Source organism: Acipenser ruthenus, chromosome 3 (genome assembly GCF_902713425.1).
Source record: "Acipenser ruthenus chromosome 3, fAciRut3.2 maternal haplotype, whole genome shotgun sequence".
NCBI lineage: Eukaryota > Metazoa > Chordata > Actinopteri > Acipenseriformes > Acipenseridae > Acipenser > Acipenser ruthenus.
This window is the reverse complement of record NC_081191.1, coordinates 52,685,322-52,708,947: the sequence shown is the minus strand read 5'-3', so window position 1 is coordinate 52,708,947 and position 23,626 is coordinate 52,685,322. Positions and strand designations below refer to the sequence as shown.

General features: G+C 39.2%; 1 protein-coding gene across 4 annotated transcripts in view; it reads left to right on the top strand.

Moving 5' to 3' along the window:
* Positions 1-9,211: 9,211 nt before the first annotated feature.
* washc5 (WASH complex subunit 5) overlaps positions 9,212-23,626 on the top strand; it is a 152,007-nt gene continuing 137,592 nt past the window's right edge. The window contains exons 1-3 of one of the 4 annotated variants that reach the window (XM_059013731.1): positions 9,212-9,465; positions 22,621-22,960; positions 23,413-23,558. In XM_059013731.1, the coding sequence (XP_058869714.1) occupies positions 22,775-22,960; positions 23,413-23,558 (332 nt within the window). In that variant the 5' untranslated portion in view covers positions 9,212-9,465; positions 22,621-22,774. Of the gene's footprint in view, positions 9,466-9,615; positions 9,724-10,258; positions 10,279-22,620; positions 22,961-23,412; positions 23,559-23,626 lie in introns of those variants that run through there. The other 3 variants (XM_034058882.3, XM_059013716.1, XM_034058883.3) reach the window with 3 other exon arrangements.

The following is a 23,626-nucleotide window of genomic DNA, read 5'->3' as shown; positions in this document are numbered from 1 at the left end:
TTATAATATTGGAAAAATATTTTGGAATTGGTTTTAGCCCCCTTAGCAATATTGATTTCTATCTCTCTCTTGGCCTTTCTAACTTCCTTTTTGACTTGTGTTTGCAGTTCTAGGTACTCTTTCTGAGTACTTTGTTTTTGGTCCCTTTTAAATGCTCTGTAAAGTGCCTTTTTTTGCTGAATATTTTTTTTAATTGATCTATTAAACCATTTTGTCCATTTCGTTTTAGATTTAGATTTGTCTACTTTTGGGATGTAATTGTTTTGAGCCTCTAGTACTACATTTTTAAATTCATTACTTAAAGTCATTACTTTTGGGGTTTTAAAAAATATTTCAAATGAGACCATGTTGTGGTCTGAGTTTGCCAATGGTTCTCTGACCTCTGTTTTAGTTATTCTGTCTTCATTATTTGAAACGACTAAATCAAGGCATGCCTCCCCTCTAGTCGGTTCCTTTACAAATTGCGTTAGGAAGCAGTCATTTGTCATTTCCACCATTTCAATTTCGTCCGTCGTGCCCCCCATCAGGTTTTCCCATTTTATATGGAGGAAGTTAAAATCCCCCATTAGTATGGCTTCTCCTTTTCTACACGCATTTCCAATGTCATTGTATAACAGATTATTTTGCTCAGCATCTGAATTTGGCGGTCTATAGCATGCTCCTATTATTATGCCCTTTGAATTTGTGTCCATTATTCTGACCCATATTGATTCTGCATTGTTCTCTTTGTCCAGATTTAACCCCTGGGCGTCAAGACTATTTCTTATGTATAGTGCTACCCCTCCGCCTCTTCTGTCCTGCCTGTCTTTCCTATACAGTGTGTACCCACTAATATTATATTCGTCTCCATCACTCTCAAACAACCAAGTTTCTGTAACACCTATCACATCATAGTTACTTGTTAGTGCAGTAGCTTCAAGTTCTAACATTTTGTTTCTGAGACTTCTAGCATTAAGATAAATACATTTAATAGTTGTATTACCTGAGTTGTTGCCCTTGTTTTGATGTGATCTCCCTTCTGTTTTTTTTGTTTTCTCCCCCCTTCCTTTCTAGTTTAAATGCTTCTGGACCTCCTGAAGGATCCTTTCTCCGAGTAGATTGGTTCCCTTTCTGTTTAAGTGCAGTCCATCCCACCTGTATAGATAGTCCTTGTTGTAGAACGTGGTCCAATGTTCAAGAAAGGTGAAGACTTCCTGTGTGCACCACGATTTCAGCCATGCATTTTGATTTTGTATTTCCAGCTGTCCATATGGTCCTTTGCAAGGTGCCGACAGTATCCCAGAAAATACCACAGTTTTGGTCTTGTCTTTTAATTTCCTTCCTAGCTCTCTGAATTTGTTTTGCAGGGTTCTTGGTCTGTCTCTTCCAATGTTGTTTGTACCGATGTGGACGACTACTACCGGGTCGTCTCCTGTTCGTTCTAGGAGCCTGTCCACATTCTCAGTGATGTGCGTGACAGAGGCTCCTGGAAGGCAGCACACTGTTGTAGTCAGGGGGTCCAAACTGCGAACTGAGCTTGCTGTGTTTCTCAATATGGAGTCCCCAACAATCATGACTTCCCTTCTTTTTGCTGCCTGGCCAGCACTGTTCATTGGGTCCTGGATGTTGTTCCTTTCATTCTCTTGATGTTGGTTTTGGTCATCTAAATGTTGAAGTGGCTCAAATGTGTTGGATGTCTGGGTTTCTGGTGGTTGTGTTTGACGAAGTTTCTTTTTTTCCCTGCTTCTGCCTATCTGAACCCAGCTGTTTCGACTCTCTTCCATCTCCCTGGTGTCTTTCAGTCTGCTAGGGATGCAGACTTCCATGAATTGTGGGTGTGCCAGCTCCTCAAGCTCCTGTTGCTGTCTCATTTCCTGCAGCTCCATTTCTAGCAGGCTTAATTGCTGAAGCAAGTCCTGGACCGTGCGGCACTTTACACAAACTTGGTTGAGCTCTGTTGGGTTTTCTCGGATTTCCTACATCATGCAGTTGTCACAGATTATTGGTTTGAAGGCCATTTTTTTGTTTTTTTGGAAGTTTAGTTCAGCTTCTGCAGCTGTCAACCTGCTTTCAACTGCTTCTAACTGCGTTGTACTTATCCCCTCGTACTTCTCCCACGATGTCGCTTCCACAAAAAAAAATTGAAACAGTGAGGAAAGGAAAAGTTTCAACAGAGGCCTGCACAGAAAAACAATTCAGACACGTGGACCTGCGGGAGGTGCGGAGGAGGCCACAAATCACGCCAGTGTCCAGCGTACGGGAAAGAATGCAAAAACTGTGGAGGAGTGAATCACTTTGCACGAGTTTGCAGACAACAAAAGAAAATCTACTGCCTGGATAAAGAAGACGACTATGACAACGACAGCGACTTGTCAGGTGAATTGTTCGTGGGGACAATTAAAACCAGACAACGAGGAGGATTGGACTGCCACATATACCGTCAACAGAATGCCGGTCGTGTTTAAATTGGACAATGGGGCTCAAGTAAATGTGATACCAGACACTGGACTGTAGGTTAAAGGTAAAGCCTTTTGTAAATTCACAGAAAAAGATTAAACTTAGAGCATACAATGAAGAAATGATTTCTACTGCAGAAACATGTAGCCTAATGTTAGAGATTGAGAAAAAAAACTCAGGTAGGATTTGTAATTCTAAAGGGAAAAAAGCTCCCATAATAGGCCTAAAAACATGCAATGCTCTAGGCCTAGTAAAATATGTACATGTGGTAGAGGGGTGCATAAATGTAAACAACGCATTAAATGTAAAAAACAAATTTTCAGATGCGTTACAGGGTATGGGGACACTGAAAGTAGTATAGTATAGTGCTAAACAGCACTATACTATACGCCAAACAGACCTGTGATACACGCACCTAGAAAGGTGCCTTTTGCGTTAAGAGAAAGGTTAAAAAAGGATTTACAAAGGCTAGAAAGCTTGGAAGTAGTTGAAAAAAACAGAAGAGCCCACAGAATGGGTACACTCATTGGTAATTGTAGAAAAAAAAGACAGCACTTTAAGATTGTGCATAGACCCGAAAGAGGGAGCACTTCCAGTTACCAACACAAGGTGAAATTTTCAGGGATTTAGCAGGACCTAAATATTTCACTAAGCTAGAGGCATCAGCAGGGTTTTGGCAAGTCACCCTAGATAAAGAAAGTGTACGGCTGTGCACATTCAACACGCTTTTTGGAAGGTATTGCTTTAAAAGACAACCTTTTGGTTCTGCACCAGAAGTATTTCAGAGGACAGTACAGCACATTTTGATGGTGTACCAGGAACAAAAGTGTACATAAGTAACACTAAGGTAGCCGCAGATGCTTCCAGAGAAGGAATAGGATCAGTGCTCTTACAGCAGTATGGCCACAGGTGGCGACCAGTGGCATATGCATCAAGAGCTTTGACTACAACAGAATGTCAGTATGCGCAAATAGAAAAAGAGGCGCTAGCGTTGGTGTTTGGTTGTGAAAAATGTCATGTATGTATGTATATATGTATGTATGTATACATATATATTGTGGCAATGTGCCCCGCCCCTGTGTGCATTTCTTTGTTGTATGTTGCGTGTGGTGTGTTAATGTTGGTGTATAGATATGGGTGCACGGGATATAAATGGGTGTGTGCAGCACGAGTTATTTAAAATGTATAATTGTATTTAGGCACAGGATTGCACTTCACTTCACGTGCATTTAAAGTATTTAATATGTGAGCACGAGGTTGCACATAATTAATTCACGTGCTGGGATTCAAGTGAATAATTAATTAGTAATTGAATCCCGGCACAACAGTATATATAGGTGCACGTTTCACTCACTCAGGGTTGTGTGTTCAGGGCGAAAGAACGGGAGTGAGGAGAGAAATAATCATAATAATCAATTGCTTCGTCGTGCTGGAGGACCAGCACGGTACTTGTTTGTTTAGTGTTCATTCCTGTGTGTCAGTGTCTGTTCATTTTGTTTGTCTGTTTATTTTGGCTAAAGTGCCGTGTCCTGTGTTTTGTTAAAACCTTTTTATTTATAATAAACCGGCGGAAGCAAGCGTCTTCATCATCATTTCATTCCATCTGTCCTGTGTTTTATTCATTTCCTGGATCTGACAGCACCACTCAGCCAGCCGTGTGACAATATATATATATGGGAAACCAGTATGGGCTGAAACTGACCACAAATCTTTGATATCGATTGCTAGAAAGGGTTTAGTAAACACACCACCTAGGATACAAGATTATTCCTAAAATTGTGCAAAAGTACTAGCTACAGTTGGAGTACAGACCAGGACGAGAGTTGGTTATAGCTGACACTCTCTCCAGAGCTTTTGACACCACGGTGCCAACAGAAAACAAAGAACAGGATGAAATCATACATGTGAATGTGATTAGAAAAAAATGTCCTGTGTCTGATGAAATGTGGAGCATTCTTGCAAGAGCCACAACACAAGATGCTTGCCTGCAGAAGGTAATAAATGTTACAACATAGGGATGACCTACACAAAATGTAGCAGACCATATGTACAGTATAGAGACAAATTAACTATATTAGATGGGATTCTGCTTAAAGGGTCCAAAAGTGTAATTCTAAAAGTGTTGCAAAACAACATGTTACTAAAAATACATAAGGGACACCTAGGGATGGAAAAATCAAAACAATAAAAAATATACACTCCCTCTTTTCTTTATATATTTACCCGAAACCTCGCTTAATATAATTTTAGGAAATGACATGGAACTGTACTTGCATCCAGAGCACGTCTGCCGATGAAAATAAAAATACTGCTAAAAACAAAACAGTATTCGGTTCAACAGAGAGTTAACTTAAGAACAAATAAGCGAAATGCTCCGTGTCTGTCTGTGTAGTTTGAAATTTGAATGTGCCGCCCCTGCTTGTTCTGCGACGCTCAGCCAATAGGCAGGGACGGGATGAGGTGTCGTGGGCTAGTCAAAGAAACACAGAGGATGGAAGGTGCCCACTTGAAGACCCCAGAGATGTACCCTACTTAGCTCAATCCAGACGGTTGTCATGCTGATGCGCTGGGGAGACCGCACAGTGGTTGATCCCCGGAGCCAGCATCGCAGCCGTTGTGTGTGCTGATGCGCTAGGGAGGCAATAAGCTGATCCCTGGAGCCAGCATTACACTTCAGCCATCAACACCAGACAGAAGGATATCTACATCATCATATGGAAGGAAACGCAAATGGATGGAGACACATATGGATCACATTAGTTTACTGTAAAGCTACGTTTTAGTTGGTGCTTATCTTGGCGAGAGCCGAGTTCAAATCAGCATGAAGTTTTAACTACTCTACTCTCGTGTAATGGAAATCATATTTTCTATAACTTAATTTGCAGCATGCACAAAGTGAATTAGATATAGGGTATATTCACCCCTGGACACGTTCACATAGATATACCAGCATGTGGATTAGTGTTTAGGGCTCTGAACTCTTTACTGGAGGGTTGAGGGTTCAAACCCAGGTGGGGCACCGCTGCTGTACCCTTGAGCAAGCAGGTACTTTACAGATTGCTCCAGTAAAATACCCAGCTCTATAAATGGGCACAAATAAAAGTCACTTTAAATCAAAACATCTGCTAAAAAATTATCTACAGCAATTTATGTCCATATGTGAAACACACACACACAAAATACAGCAATTTATCATGTAGCCACATAGAGTACTCTAGAGTAGCAGTCAGTCCAGCAGGTTTTTGTAGCTGTCTGTAAATCTCCAACTGCTTAAGAGCAAATAAAAGGGTAAACTTGTCCAATTAAGCAAATTAATTCAAATCAGGTAATGTAGGCCTCGGGAATCAAAAAATGAAAACCTTGCCCCAGAGTTATGCACCCCTGACAAAGTAGATGTTAACACAGTCATTCATTCACAGTTGTCTGAAGGTTTTTTATTATTTTATTTAAAAGCACTTATTTATCTTTTTGATTGAAGTCCTACTTTCCTGTCAAAAGTACTATGAAAACAAACAAGGAGATCAAAATAGCGAACAAAGAACTTTATTATAAATATATAATGCAGTTTGGATATTAAAAATTAAAATGCAGTTATTTTTGACAGATATGTTTTTATGATATAGCAAGAAATAATGAATGTACACTTGCTTTTTGTTGATATTTTAAAACCAACTTTGGGGGGATTAAATCAACATTTAGACCCATCCACTAAAACCAAATTAGAAATATGTACTTAATAGCAGTTTGATTTATCATAAGTGGGCACTTTCTTCTACTAATAAATACAACCACCATTAAATTCTGACTTTGCGATTAGCTGGTGGGTCAAGTTTTAATTTAATTCCCCCATTTCATTTACACTGAATAAAGGGTATGAATAATTATGGAGCCTACTGTATTTGCAAGTGAGTATTCCTGAGCATTCTCTATAAACATTTAAATAAACATACGTAAACAATAAGTATTAATGACTTTATGCACAATATTTTACTTGAAATGCATATCGTTCACTAAATATATTAAACAACCTTCAACAATGTTACAACAAACCATCACACTGCACTGCACCCTTTAGATGGACATCCAAGTGCTTTTTTAAATGGTGGCGTTTATTGGGTTTATATTTGCTTGGCTGGCAAAATGGACAGTGGTACAATCTGCAGCATTGGGTACACCGTTTCACCTCAGGCAACACTCCTCCTTTCACTGCTGTTATATGTAACTGAAATACAAAGAGCAAATTACAACATGATTAATAACCTACAATTAATATACATCAGTGTATCTACATTGAGACTGGATGAAAATAATGTGTAAAAAATATATATTAAGTGTATGTAAAAATAATGTGATATCTTGTAACAATTGTAAGTCGCCCTGGATAAGGGCATCTGCTAAGAAATAAATAATAATAATGATCTGTAGCTAATGTGAAATTTAGAAAACACTGATGTATATTGGTACAGTGAGGTATATTCAATGGCCTCTATTATCAAAGCATTTTTTGCACATTTTGTATTAGCATCATTTTATTTTAGAGTTGTAAATGTTGACATAAAATGCAAGTGATGAAGTACGATTTCCTCATACACAGCATCTATACATATTAAGCATATGTGCTGTGACTTCTTGCATTTTATTCCTTTTAGAAAAAGTGTCAATAATAGCAATTGTGTGTAAAATGCTTTGGTAGAGAGACCAATGTTTCTGTAACTGATGCACTGTTAGGGTGATTTACATATATATTACATTACAATGCAAAATGTAAGTTTTAAGTTTTGTTTTCTAGGGACACAAGCCTGGTGTAACCTGAGCTGTTGCAGTCAGATCAAGGCAGTACAAACTAGTTTCTGCAGGGAATGTCTGAGTGCTTGGCTAGATGAAAAACTGGTCCTGCAGCTTTTGGATTCGCCATTTCAGGCTGCAGAGTTGTCACAACTATCTTTTCAAACACACTTCTTAAAGTCTGAGCCTTGTTTACTTCTGATCATTTATAGTAGGGAAGTCAAGAGAAAATATAGATTTTTAGAAGTTTTATTTCCAGATGTTTAAATTCGATGAAAACTCTTTGTAAGAAGTCAGTTTTTTTTTTTTTTTCATTTCAATCTATATTTTCTCTTGACTTCTCTACTGTCAACATAGAAGAGAGGGGGAGGGGGGGGGGGGGGGGGTGGGGGGGGATTAACCAGATGAGAAATGAATACACATTTAATATCTGAAAAGTGTATATATTTTTATGCAAAATTGTACAACTTAAACGACGTAACCAAATGAATAATAATTATAAAAAAGGAAAGTTAAATCATTGGTGTAACTTCGGATGTACCGCATGCTAATCATTGGTGTAACTTCGGATGCACCGCATGCTAACCTGAATCTTTATGTTACTTTTAAGTGGAATACGATATATAATTTATTCCATTATTTTCGGTAAATTAGCATTTTTGATTGCCCAATGTACCTAAGTCTATGGCGATAGTTAGCATTACAAAGATAAAAGTTAGCAAACAAAGATAGTTGAAAAAGTGTGTAGGCCTAATTGGCATTTTTACCGTTATGTAACAGAGATCTTTGTTATAACTAGCTGTACGTCGTAAGTAACCAGTTTACACCCTGTAGCAATGTCATCGTTATTTAATAAACATTAATTATAACTTTTATAAGTATTTGAAAATAAATAAAAATAATGTGATATGTGATTTAAGTAATTTCAGCGGACACTAACAAATGTTTCTAATGTATATAAATATAAGTTAGTTACACACACATACATACGTATATATATATATATATATATATATATAACTCATGGATAATTAAATACATAGGCAAATTTAACAAGTTAAACATACCTAGTGTGTTTTCTGTCAAAATGTAAATGCAACTGTGCTTGAAACAACAGTGCATGTGTTTCTCCTTCTCAAATGTGACTCTTCTTTTTGCGACACGTTAGAGGCGGAGTTATAAGGGTACCAGGCTTGGGGTGTGAGGCGTGTTGTCGTCCGTCTTGCAAGTATACCGTTCTCGCTAGATTGCAGACGGGAGTCTGTGCGTAACGTCACGGTCTGTGCAGACGGAGCGTGGACAGCTTTGGTAGATGAACAACAGTTCTGAACAGAACCAAAATGGAGGTGGTGTTGAGAGAAATTCTAATCGCAGAAGAAGTGGATGCAATCGAAGTTCCCAGCTTCATAATTTACAGCATAATCAGAAAATGTATAGTAGAAACAGTCCCCCCCCCCCCCCCCCCCCCCCCCCCCACAAAGGGGTTGTTAGACAGTACTGTATTTTGATCTGGGACAAAAATAGTTCAAATACTTGCACATATGGTCACATATCTCACTTCAACTACCTGTTATAAAGCTGATTTATTCTCCTTAATTCAAAGTAGGTTATTCCCTGTCCCTGATAGCCTTTCATCAATAACCAATTACACCTGCTGAAAATAACAGAGCGGTTTTAGGTTCATTTCAACCGTTTAGCATTATTTTATTTTTGTACATGTTTAAACCTTTAGAATAAATATCTGAATTTTTATAAATTATAATAACTGTGGAAAAAGAGTCAAATAATTTTAATTTGTATTACAAATAATTCATAAGATATTTAATGCTATGACTCGAAGGCGATTCACACCCCCTGACTAGGTGGCAGTAGCACATGGAGTGAGGATTGTATCTGGTTGCCTACACACTTTTGTCAGCCAACGCTCGTCTATTGTTTTGAGCCGCGGCTGCTCCAGTGCAGTACCTCTTGAGAAGCTGCGCGGCTGTGCAGACTTCGTGGATGCATGACCCGTTGACGTCTTTTCCGGCTGAGTTCACGCAGACGATGAATTTGGACAGGTTTTCCGCAGAATCTGCGCAGATTTAGCAAAGTCTGCGTATCGTGAACGCACCCCTTGTATTTATTCTTGGCAGTACTGCGGTAATCTGCGATATAAAGAACACAACAAGGCGCTACGCAACCCCCGTGACAGGAAGTCATGTGATTAGGAAGTGAATCTTGGGAGTCAAAATCCAGAGAGCGGTGGGTTTCTTTCTGCATCTTCAGTATTTGATTTTACAATATTGTTCAAATTTACTGTGATATAATGTATTTTATGTACTGTTGTTCAAATCCATGATGTTTGGATATTATCAATTGAGTCACTTTAGTGCTAAGTGTTGTTGTTTGATTGGTAGACAGAAATTATATAATCGCATTACTGTACCCTGATCACCAGGGCAAAGCCTTGTTACCCGACAATAAGGTCGGGTGTAGTTATATGGTTGAGACTCGGGTCGGGTGAGTGTTATCAGTGAGTGGATTATTGTGTTTTTAATTTTAAATGAGTATTTTTGTTTCTTCTGTGTGCAAGTGCTTCCTAAAACTCACTTCCTCCTTCACGATTTTTGAAAAACCACTCGTCATTCACCATCGGTTCTTTATGAAATTACGTGTTTTAATATCATCTCAAACCCGCTTATTCGTTTTGTTCAGCCTGTCAAATGCTGCGTTGCCGTGCTTTACGAAGTAACCACAGGATATATTTAATTTTCAACGCAACTAAAAAAACAATAATCATCTCGGCTGATAAACTGAAATTTTGTGCATCCTGTCAACACATGCTGTGTGGGCTGTCTTAACGGGATGCAGTTCAGTTTCAAAACACCAACGTCACCATATTTTAACATAAGGTGCGTTTTTGCGTTTTGACCACAAGAGAACTGGGTTAAGCGAGCGTTGACCAAGAACCCGTGAACATGACCACAACGCAAGAACGGCCCCGGTCATTAAAAATGGCGGAGGTTGAAAATGTAGTCGCAGCAGTTAATATGAGTATTACTGATGAACCAACAGGTTGGTTATGTATGGATTCCGAAAGGTGGGCCGCGGGAGCAATACCATTGTATTTCTTTCTATTAATAGCGAAGCAGGCGCCGAAAAATAGTGTAGCAAGGGAGTCTTGGCCGACTGTCAATCTAAGCAGAAATTCTCAAATCAGAGTTAAGAAGAGATTGCCTACCTGTAGGCGGGTTATAAAGCGAGAGTTATGGTCATCTGATCGGTCATCTGATCGCTCTGCAGGCAAATGTAAAAAAAGTGTGTTCAGTATTAATAAAATTACAATCACAGTCGTCTTAAAATAACGCTAGAAATATGTTTTTTTGGGGGGGGAGTGACTCAAATTTCGCTGCAGATGGATTTATTTTCATAAATTTTCTTGGAGGGGTGTCTGTAGCAAGACAACTAAATGTGATTTTGCAAGTTGTATTCGGTTGTACAGAGTAGTAGTGGCGAAAAAAGTAATTTATGCAAGACTCTCGTTTCCCTCTATTGTGTCTAGTTTTTGTGCATGACAGTTCAGCGTGAGAGGTACAGGCTGGACGTTTGTTAGTGTTCAGAAATTAGGATTTAAGAGTTATGTTTTTGTGCACGTTGTACTGGTTTTACTCAAAAGTGACTCCTGTTCAGCCATTTATGAATGGGAATAATAAGAGACATGCACATCTTTATTGTTTGACCACCAAAAATAACTGCATTTCTAAAATATTCAATTATACAAAGGTGCCTAATTTAAAGGTTTGATAAAAACGTTGGTAGTTTTTGCAACTTGTTGTATTTACTAAAATTAGTGGTAAAATTGTATTTTCACTCGGTGCATAGTCTGTGAATTCCATCTTTAACAATATGTATTCAAATGAATAAACGACAATTTAGATTTAGGTTTATTTATAAGGTTACAGGTTTAAACATAAAATGTTTATTTTGATTTGACATTTTCCCCAAGGAGTGCTAGTGGGCCGCAGTGCCTAATGCAGCCTAGGTGGGCCTCGGGTAAAAAAAGTTTGGGAACCCCTGATGTATGTAACGCTGACTAACGTCACAAATATGTCTGTCAGAAGTTCTATACCAATATATAATGCAAAATATATCTCTAGACGTCTCTAGGCAAATGTGTTAGACTGAATTGCTATGTATACGGACTGTGGTAGTTTGTTCCAAGTGCTTTTATTTGTATTTTACGCTGTAATGTGAAACTTTTTTTGATTTTGAGCCTAATGTGTGTGTGTGTGTGTCTGTGCCGTAAAACTTCAAATAATTGCCTGTCACCAATAGTACGCGCCGGGTCTGCTAGCAAATATTGTTAATAAACGCAGGGTCTATAACGCTGAAGATGTGAGGAGGAGCTTGAGCGTAATGAACTGTTAAGTGACGGCAATGAAAGTGACTCTCAGGATTAATAAATAATAATAATAAAAAAACATAATTTAAGGATGGCCTACATGTAATGCATATTTGTTTAATGCAGTTATTACGCTATTAAAGGTTTTGACAGTTACGCGTGCTAAAAGTAGGCCAGATACAAACCTCTTGGTGTATTTTAACGTGTTTTGTTGTATTAACAATGTGCAAGTTAAGATTAAACAGTATCATTATCAAATAATGTACTTATTGCTTTTATTGTTAACATTTTAGACATTACTATTATTCTTGTGGTGTAAGCGCCGCCTACACGCCTGTGTTCTGATATCAACAGGGTTGTCTTTTAGTGGATTTAACAATAATTATTATTTTATTTAACAATGGTAGATCTAATTCCGTTTTTAAATACAAATTCGTACTTTTGCATGTTCATTTTACAGTATTTTGCATACCTTATCCTTGTTAACCAGTGCATATAAAATTAGCCTAATAATACTGTAGCGATCTTGGTTAACGTAGGCAGGCGCATCACATAGGGCGAGGCAATCCACACACAAGCGAAGGGCTGGGACCTCTCACACTAAAGCATAACGCCGATACCTCTGTACAAAGAGCCAGCGGGTTCATCTGTATATCCTGTTCATGGAGGGCCGGTGTCCCTCCTGGCTTTTGTTCCAGCTGTCCCCTAAATTACTTAATTGGACCAATCAAGCACTTATTTATGGAGTGCCATTTGTTCCAAAACTATCGGGCCATTAATTTGTCAATTTGTTTGTCAATTTGTTTGTCAATTTGTTTGTCAATTTGTTTGTCAATTGGTTTGTGAATTTGTGTGTGAATTTGTGAATTGATCAATTTGTCCAGCAATTAGTCCATAAATTTGTCAATTCATACAGTAATTCATAAACATATTTGTTAATTTATCTAAATTCATTAATTAATTTGTAAATTCATTAACACGAAAGGCTGTACGGACCTGCAAATTTCCAATCAACCAGACAAACTTCCCAACAACCAGACAAACTTCCAACTGTCAATCTCGCACTGTGCGAAAAAAATGCGACCTTTCTAGCCAATGGGAGCACACACTAATATTTTAATCAACGCAAATCCAGCCTCACTCAAAACTGCTTTAGCCAATAATATTTAGACAGGCGTTTCAAAAGATACTCTATTTAACAAGATACTCGCCTCCACTGATTTTCAATGGAGACTTCCGTCTCACTGCGCGCAAAGCATTGTGGTATATAGAGAGTTAATGCAGACGTACAAAATGTTGCTGGTTTTCGCCATGTTAAAAAAAAAATTAAAAAAAAATGCCGGTAGTTTGCTTACTGTACTATATTGCTGTGTCTTGATAATATTTTATGTTATGTATTTCTGAAGTAACCGGTGTAACCGGACTGTTAAATGATTTAATCAATACGCTTCTTTAGAGTGATGTTTCTGCGCATGCGCCAACGAACGGGTCAGTGCTCAGAAAATAGCATTTTTCATAATAACTACATATTGTCATAATTTGCTAATGTTGCCGTTTTCTTCAAAAGGCCTTGGGCAAATGTGAAATCTACTTCAAAAGTTTTATGCATTTTTTTTTTTTTAACATGGCAAACCAGCAACATTTCGTATGCCTGCATTGACTCTCCATAGAATTGTTTTGCCTAACTCTCTATATACCACAATGCTTTGCGCGCAGTGAGACGGAAGTCTCCATTGAAAATCAGCGGAGGCGAGTATCTTGTTAAATAGAATATCTTTTGAAACGCCCGTCTAAATATTATTGGCTAAAGCAGTTTTGAGTGAGGCTGGATTTTCGTTGATTAAAATATTAGTGTGTGCTCCCATTGGCTAGAAAGGTCGCATTTTTTTCACACAGTGCGAGATCAACAGTTGGAAATTTGTCTGGTCGTTGGGAAGTTTGTCTGGTTGATTGGAAATTTGCAGGTCCGTACAGCCTTTCGTATTAATGAATTTACAAATTAATTCATTATTAGATGAATTAACAAACACGTTTATGAATTTTTGTAAGAATTGATAAATTTATGGACTAATTGCTGGACGCTGTGTGGTCCAGTGGTTAAAGAAATGGGCTTGTAACTAGGAGGTCACCGGTTCAAATCCCACCTCAGCCACTGACTCATTGTGTGACCCCGAGCAAGTCACTTAACCTCCTTGTGCTCCGTCTTTCGGGTGAGACGTAATTGTAAGTGACTCTGCACCTGATGCATAGTTCACACACCCTCGTCTCTGTAAGTCGCCTTGGATAAAGGCGTCTGCTAAATAAACAAATAATAATAATAACAAATTGACCAATTCACAAATTAACAAACAAATTAACAAACGAATTGACAAACTAACGGCCCGATAGTTTTGGCACAAATGGCGCTCCATACTTATTGGAAGCTTAATTGGTCTAATTAAACAATTTAGTGTACTGTGATTATTATTATTATTATTATTATTATTATTATTATTTATTCCTTAGCAGACAATTGTTACAAGATATCACATTATACATTATTTCACATTATACAGATATCACATTATTTTTACATACAATTCCCCATTTATACAGTTGGGTTTTTACTGGAGCAATCTAGGTAAAGTACCTTGCTCAAGGGTACAACAGCAGTGTCCCCCACTGGGAATTGAACCCACAACCCTCCGGTCAAGAGTCCAGAGCACTAACCACTACTCCACACTGCTGCCCTAGCAACAAAAACTGGGAAGGACACCGGCCCTCCAGGATTGGACACCATAGGCTGATGGAGTAAAAAAAACAACAAAAAAAAAAGTGTGTGTAGCAGTGGCGTGTTCCATTGCTGGAAAGGGTACGTCTAAATCCACTGTTTAGAAAAATTACTACATTGTTGTTTTCAGCGATAATAATAATAGTCCATGTGGCTTTGTTAAATGCAAATCTTGCAGCAAAAAGATAGGAAATTCATCTCTGCAGCAGCACACTGAAAAGAGATGTATTCATGTAGCTGTTTTAAAAGCCATATTCCTGGTGTAATATTTGTTGTTGAATGTTAATTTAGGGTTTGATATGATAAAGGCTTGTGCAAAATGAGTACTGTATGCGACTTTGCAAGAGTATCTTCTGTGTGGTTATTTATGGTAACAGAGTTTTGAAGAAGCTTGTTGTCGTCTTAAATCATGCAGTGTTGGATTACTAGGAAAGGAAGTAAATGAGATGCGATTGAGTTTTTATAATATATATATATATATATATATATATATACATATATATATATATATATACAGTACTGTGCAAAAGTTTTAGGCAGGTGTGAAAAAATGCTGTAAAGTAAGAATGCTTTCAAAAATAGACATGTTAATAGATTATATTTATCAATTAACTAAATGCAAAGTGAGTGAACAGAAGAAAAATCTAAATCAAATCCATATTTGGTGTGACCACCCTTTGCCTTCAAAACAGCATCAATTCTTCTAGGTACACTTGCACAAAGTCAGGGATTTTGTAGGCATATAGTCAGGTGTATGATTAAACAATTATACCAAACAGGTGCTAATGATCATCAATTCAATATGTAGGTTGAAACACAATCATTAACTGAAACAGAAACAGCTATATAGGAGGAATAAAACTGGGTGAGGAACAGCCAAACTCAGCTAACAAGGTGAGGTTGCTGAAGACAGTTTACTGTCAAAAGTCATACACCATGGCAAGACTGAGCACAGCAACAAGACACAAGGTAGTTATACTGCATCAGCAAGGTCTCTCCCAGGCAGAAATTTCAAGGCAGACGGGGGTTTCCAGATGTGCTGTCCAAGCTCTTTTGAAGAAGCACAAAGAAACGGGCAACGTTGAGGACCGTAGATGCAGTGGTCGGCCAAGGAAACTTACTGCAGCAGATGAAAGACACATGCTTAGTTCCCTTTGCAATCGGAAGATGTCCAGCAGTGCCATCAGCTCAGAATTGGCAGAAAACAGTGGGACCCTGGTACACCCATCTACTGTCCGGAGAAGTCTGGTCAGAAGTGGCCTTCATGGAAGACTTGCGGCCAAAAAGTCATACCTCCGAAGTGGAAACAAGGCCAAGCGACTCAACTATGCACGAAAACACAGGAACTGGGGTGCAGAAAAATGGCAGCAGGTGCTCTGGACTGATGAGTCAAAATTTGAAATATTTGGCTGTAGCAGAAGGCAGTTTGTTCGCCGAAGGGCTGGAGAGCGGTACACGAATGAGTGTCTGCAGGCAACAGTGAAGCATGGTGGAGGTTCCTTGCAAGTTTGGGGCTGCATTTCTGCAAATGGAGTTGGGGATTTGGTCAGAATGAATGGTCTCCTCAATGCTGAGAAGTACAGGCAGATACTTATCCATCATGCAATACCATCAGGGAGGCATCTGATTGGCCCCAAATTTATTCTGCAGCATGACAACGACCCCAAACATACAGCGAAAGTCATTAAGAACCATCTTCAGCGTAAAGAAGAACAAGGAGTCCTGGAAGTGATGGTATGGCCCCCACAGAACCCTGATCTCAACATCATCGAGTCTGTCTGGGATTACATGAAGAGAGAGAAGCAACTGAGGCTGCCTAAATCCACAGAAGAACTGTGCTTAGTTCTCCAAGATGTTTGGGCCAACCTACCTGCCGAGTTCCTTCAAAAACTGTGTGCAAGTGTACCTAGAAGAATTGATGCTGTTTTGAAGGCAAAGGGTGGTCACACCAAATATTGTTTTGATGTAGATTTTTCTTCTGTTCACTCACTTTGCATTTTGTTAATTGATAAATATAAACTATTAACATGTCTATTTTTGAAAGCATTCTTACTTTACAGCATTTTTTCACACCTGCCTAAAACTTTTGCACAGTACTGTGTGTGTGTGTGTGTAATTTTTATATTTATATATATATATATATATAAATTAATATATATAATTTCCATTACACAAGAGTATATGTTAAAACTTCATGCTGATTTGAACTCGACTCTCGCCAAGATAAGCACCAACTAAAACGTAGCTTTACAGTAAACTAATGTGATCCATCTGTGTCTCCATCCATTTGCGCTTCCTTCCATATGATGATGTAGATATCCTTCTGTCTGGTGTTGATAGCTGAAGTGTAATGCTGGCTCCAGGGATCAGCTTATTGCCTCCCCAGCGCATCAGCACACACAACGGCTGCGATGCTGGCTCCGGTGATCAACCACAGTGCGGTCTCCCCAGGGCATCAGCATGACCACTGTCGGGATTTAGCTAAGTAGGGTACATCTCTGGGGTCTTCAAGTGGGCACCTTCCATCCTCAGTGTTTCGTCGACTAGCCCACGACACCTCAAGAGGGCTCGACGGTGATTCTGGCGTCCCAGCATCACCCCCTCCGTCCCCCACTCAACTCAGCCCAGCTTACTTACCCGTACATCAGCGTTTCTTTCTTTCTATTGTGCTTGAGATCCCCAGCCAGAATCTTTCCATCTCAACCACAGCCAGTTGCTGCTCCTCTCTGCTGCTTCAGATAAGTTCTTCACTGTGCGACGCAACTCTTGGCCACTGAATCCGACGTCTCTGAGAAACCGGGTTGTAGAGTGTGCCACAAATCCTCGACAACCCACCTCCACTGGGTAAACCCGGAATCTCCATCCTCGCTGTTCCGCTTCAGTGACTAGTTGAGCATACCGCAGTTTCTTCCTCTCATACGCCTCATCTACAGCATCCTCCAATGGCACTGTTAACACTACCATGTGAACAAGGCGTGCTGATCCAGACCACAAGACAATATCTGGTCGAAGGTTAGTGGTGGCAATCTCGGGTGGAAAAATAAGCCTTGACCAGCATCTGCCAGCATTTTCCAGTCTCTAGCAGCTTCCAGTTGTCCTGGGCGAGGATTGGTTTTAACACCTTTTCTTGGTGTTTGCTCTCCTGGGCGGAGGAATGTTGTCTTTTGTGTGTAATGTTTTGATGGAACAGGTGGCAACTTATTGGTCATGTTGCGATTGTCTTCCAATGCTAAGGCCAAACGTCGCAGCACCTGGTTATGGCGCCAAGTAAACCGTCCTTGGCTAAGAGCCACCTTACATCTTGTCAAAATGTCCCTTAATGTTGCAGTTGATGAACACAAAGGACATGAGGGATCTTCTCCTACCCAGAGGTTTAGGTTTTGTGGTGATGGGAGAACATCATATGTTGATCTGATGAGGAAACTGATCCTGCTCTGTTCCATTGACCATAGGTCTTGCCAGCCAATCTTGCGTTGTTCCACACTCTCCCATCTCATCCATTCTCCCTGCTTGGCCTGAGAAATGGCCTTTATGCACCTCATCCTCTCCTTCTGCTTTTGCACCTCGTTGATTACCATCTTCCTCTGTTGAGCTGGGGCTGCCTTGTGCCATGTGGGAGGAGTTGAACTGTGACCAAGACCCCCTCTTCCATGCTGAACTTGCCCCATGATATCACCAATTCGAAGGGCAGCCTTTGCATCCTCCACAGCTTTCTTTTCCACCCACTTTCTTCCAGTTTTCAACACAGGTGCTGCCTCCCTTATGCATTTGTCGCGTGACTCTACTAATGTCATTTCCAGTCTGACCTTGGTGCACTTAAACTCCTCGGTTAGAGCGGAGACTGGTAGCTGCAGTATTCCTTTACCATAAAGTCCCACTCTGCTTAGGCAGCGTGGAACTCCCAACCATTTCCTGATGTATGAACTGATTAAAGCTTCCAGCTTCTCTACTGTTATCAAAGAAATCTCATACACAGTCAGTGGCCACAGCAACCTCAACAGTAGACCAAACTGAAAGCACCAAAGTTTTAGTTTGCCTGGCAAAGCGCTGCTGTCTGTGCTCTTTAGCCCTTCCACTGCTTGTTGTCTAACTTCTCCCACACGAACTCTGTCCTTTTAGATCCCCGTCGTACCATCTCCCAAGACTTCATTGGCTTTTCAGACACTGTTGGTATTGCCTTACCATTAATGAACGTTTTATCAACTGACTTTACCTTTTAATTATAGAGATGCTCCTTGATTTAGTGGGCTTGAATTGCATTCGTGCCCATTCAATGTTATTGGTTAATTTGCCCAATAACTGATTAGTGCAGGCTACTGTTGTTGTTATGTCATCCATGTATGCTCGAATTGGTGGTAGTCGTATTCCAGAAGCCAAGCACTCTCCTCCCACTACCCATTTTGATGCCCTAATGATTACTTCCATTGCCATGGTAAAAGCCAGTGGAGAAATGGTGCATCCTGCCATTATTCCAATTTCTAGACATTGCCATGTAGTGCTGAATTCTGAAGCTGAAAAACTAAATTGCAAATCTCCAAAGTAGGCTTTCACTAAATTTGTTATTGTCTTTGGTACACTGAAAAAATCAAATGCTGCCCAAAGAAGTTCATGTGGCACTGAACCATATGCATTAGCCAAATCCAGGAATGCCACATGGAGCTCCATCCTCTTTTTTAGCTGTTTGAATTTGTTGCCAGATCACATTGATGTGTTCTAAGCATCCTGGGAAACCTGGAATGCCCACTTTTTGTATTGAAGTGTCAATGAAGCAGTTCTTTAATAGGTAAGCTGACAGTCTCTGAGCAATAATGCTGAAGAAAATCTTGCCTTCTATGTTTAATAAGGAAATGGGGTGAAACTGACTGATGCTTGTAGAATTTTATCATTCTTCTCACTGGTGAATAACTTCTTTACAAATTTGAATGGGTCTTTATAAAAGTTAGTTCTCGCACGCTCCTTTTTGAAGTGTTTCCGTAGGCGCTCAGCTCTGCGCAATGTCGCAAGCTTATCTTTTATGACCCTTTGTAAGAGATTGAGTCCCTCCTTATGACTTTGTTCTGCTCTTCTCATTGCTTCCTCAGCTGTCTCCTTTCTGTAACTAAGCGTTCAATCTCCTGCTGCCGTCTAGACTTTCCAGGAATGGTTTGTACTTTTTCCTTCCTTTATTCAACTCCAAACCTCTCGCTTCCATATGCGTAGATGATGTCCCCAAATTTATCCAGCTTCTTTTCAACTGTTCCACTTAACCTTTCCTACGCAAAGTAGACATCTGTGTTTACTGTGTCCCATGCAGGTTTCTCACAAGCTCTTGGCCATTTAACTCCAGGCTTGTGCCCATCGAGGTTCTTTTCTCTCTTATGCTGGTTTGCTTGACCGGGTTCACATGGATCATTAGGTTCATCACTAACTGTGTCCATGCAAGTCCTCCTCACGTCTATGACAGGGGTGCTGATATCCTGTGGTTTGCTTCCTGTCGCTGGATTTCATTTGACTGACTTGACTGACTTTGTAAGAAGTACTGATCAATACGAGGCCCTTGTCCGTTCTCCCTCAAGCATTTCATTCTCCCTTGATGAATCTTCAAACCCCTGACCGTTGTCGCCTTGCTCCAGCCGCAGACACAAACCTAGAGTTCCATGTCTTTGCTAACTGCAGATCTTGAACTATATATATACCAGGAATACTTTACACTGAAGGTACTTGGTTTCAAAAGCGTATGTTAGGAGTATATTTGTGGTGATGGTCGGGTATGCAAATATTTCAAAGGTGCCTGTTTCGGATTTTGTTTGGTCAGGTCGAGTTCGGATCAGGTTTTAAATTTAGGCCTGAGCAGTCCTCTACACCAGGGATCCTCGTTTTCCACAATAAACAAAATGAAATTCTCCATTCCGCAAGTAAAATAAAAGGCTAAAAATTGGGTTTCCCTGCCACATTACAAGACACACAATCTGTACTCTGTGTGTGTAATATATATTTTTGTTGCAACTTTGTTATGTGGAATGTAATTAATGAAAACGATGAGTGTTTTTCCACCTTCACTTTACAACGACATTCCCACGTTTGTTTTTATTTGAAGTGTTTAAATTTCAGTTTTCGTTTGCTTGTTCAGCTACAAAAAGGCACTAGTAAACCTCATGTTATTACTTTATGAAAACGTGTCACTGGCCACTGTTTACTGTGAAGAAATGGCAATGACAAGGCATGAAAAAAAGTACTATTTATTTCGTGAATAAACAGAAGTTTAAATTGAACTGCTATTAGGCATCCTTTGTTTTGTAGTTAATTCACTGGGGTAAAGTAAGTCCTACACAACTTTAGTCTGGGATATTTTTCTATTTTAATATTTTACATATGGTAAGGTCTTTCTGTAACATAATGGCACACACACGAGCCACGGCCACGCCCCCAGCCCTTGCTGTCTCTGCCTGCGTTCAGAGCAATATAATGGCTTTTATTATTTTTTTTAAAAACTAAAAACGAATATTTAAATTTGAGAAAATATCCGAACATGTGCCTTGCTCCATGCTTCAAGGAGTATCATACGCTGAAGCATTAGACACTCTCACACCCTCCGCCCCCACAACTTGTTCACCCAGATATGATTTCTCTCTCTCTCTCTCACGCCCTTTTTTTGTTAGGATGTGTTGTGGTTGTTCCACCCTGTTTATTGTTTATTGCCTACCTGTTATTTTTTTGTCAATCTTTCACTTGACTCAAATATATTTGTTTTATTTATTTACGGTAAAAATAATTTGTCTAGCCTATTTCATCAGCATATACAAACATGTAGCTTTCAGGTTGTTTGTACGCTGTACTCGTAATAATGCAGAAGACAGAAAAAAAACCTCACTCCTGTAGGACCGGCAGTGCGTTTTAGAACTCGCTACTCTAAAGGGTTAAAGGAAAATTATTCGTCCCATCCATTTTTATAATATATAATATAAATTACAGCCGCAGCATTCCAGCTACTATTGACTTTGGAATGGCTTCACCTCCCTTAAACGTGCTTAAACTGCCGGTTGTGTCACTTTGTAAAGAGGAATGTGTGTAAACCGACATTTTGACAAAATCTGAAACAGTTTCACGCTGTTCTTTGGCAGTTGTAAGACACTGAAATGATCCAAACACAGTGGTCTGTTTCAGTGCTTTCGATGGCCCTACTGTTTCGGCCTTGTTTTATTTGTTTCCTTTCATTCAATATATGTTTGCGCATCCCATGTGTTATACAATGGTCTGCCTGCGAGTGTAATCTACAACCTTGCTGCATGAAGTACGAAACAGCACATTGCGGTCTGTGAAATTTGCCCTTGCCAAACTCTGTCTTTAGGGGTGATCCTTTTTTGTTTTCGCCACCTTTTGAACAGCTCTGGGTACTGACAAGTAAACTGAAGACTCATTCAACACTGCACTTAATATCAGAAGCGGTTTTATTAGAAGCAAAGTTGCCTGTGTTCATGTTTATGTATGATACGTGTATTGATTTGGTTATCAAACAAACAAAAAAGCCTTGCATGTTTTTTGCCCCTCCCAAAATGTCAAACAAAACAATCTCTGACGACATAGAAAATCTGCGTTTTTTTTCCGTGTTATTCCGCAGCAAACGGATTCTTGGGATCCCTGCTGATCAGTGATCACAATAGCTAGTAGAGAAGCAGCGTATAGCTCTGTTCAGTGATTACTGACTCAGTGTCTATAGTTAACAATGTTTTATACTGGTAGTCTGCTACTCTGAATATTTGAGGAAACATCACAGACTTTCATCCAAAAGTATGGCAGTGATAGAAGGCCAGATCACTTGAGCAACCCCCAATGTGCAATGGTGACATTTTAAATTTGGATGAATGTAATGCAGTTTGGAGATGGAGAGTATAAGACCTTATGTTTCAGTTTTTAATGTTGGCAGTGGTAAAGACTAGGAAGCTTGTGATAGTCACCATCACTGATTTGCTCACCCAATTATTTATGCTTTTTGTGTTTTCTGTTCTGATATTAAAATCCATAATGAGTACAATCAAAAACATTCTAAATCTGCCTGGTTTTCTCTGATTTGCACGACGCAGGATAGTCCGTTTCTGCAACTGGGAAATTACAGGCTATTGGAATCCTAAGTCTTCAAATTATTCTATAATATTATGTTTAGTTATTTTTTTGTATAACTAAGATATGTATTCAACATTTGGTGAGTACAAATATAAATATTTGATCTAAATCCTTTTTTTTTTTATATATATAATTGCACACACAGATCACTGTATGCAGGAATTGGTTCTGGACATGGCCATTTTAAGGAGTTCCTGTCATTGAGGAAGATCTGCTTTACTCTAGAGGAAGGTGTTAAATCAAGTTGAAGATTTGAGTTGGGAGTTGTTTCCAAAGGACTGAGTAAATTCGTTTCAACTATGGTGGATTTTTTGGCTGAAAACAATTTATGTGGTCAAGCAGTCCTTCGGATTGTGTCCTGTGGAAATGCAATCATTGCAGAACTTCTCAGACTTTCAGAATTCATTCCCAGTATCTTCAGATTGAAAGAAAAGACTGATCAACAGAAATATGGAGATATCATCTGTGACTTCAGTTATTTTAAGGTAATGTATATAGATACATTTTTCCTTCATCCCATGACGTCTTTTTAAAACATTCTAAACATCTGTTTGTACATCTGTCCATCTATATGTCACACATTTACATGCCTCTTGACAACACAATAAGTTATTCCCGATATTTTAATATGATCCTTTAACTTGATACCAACACCTTGTTTTGCTTACCTCAAGGTCTTAACCTCTTAGCCATGTCTTGCTATGCTATTCAATACATACTGTTGCTATGCCCTATACGCATCACATTTTTTTTGTCATACTGATGGCCCTAATTATGAATTTACAGTTGTGGTGGGGGATGTATGTTACTGATATACTTTTTTGAATATTGTATGTGCATATTAATATAAATAAAATATACAAAAGTAAAGTGTGTAATCTATGAAATGTTGATTTACAACCTTGCTGTACACTAATATTTGTTTCTTTGTGTACAGGGCCCAGAGTACTATGAAGGAAAGTTGGAAGCCAAGCCAGAGCTTCAGGATTTAGATGAAGAATTCCGTGATAATAACATTGAAATACTATCACGCTTTTATTTTGCATTTGAAAGTGTTCACAAGTATATTGTCGATTTAAACAGGTACATACAATTGTGATAACTATATACTCAAGCTGGCTATCGTGTTCTATGGTTTTAAAAGAAGCCCA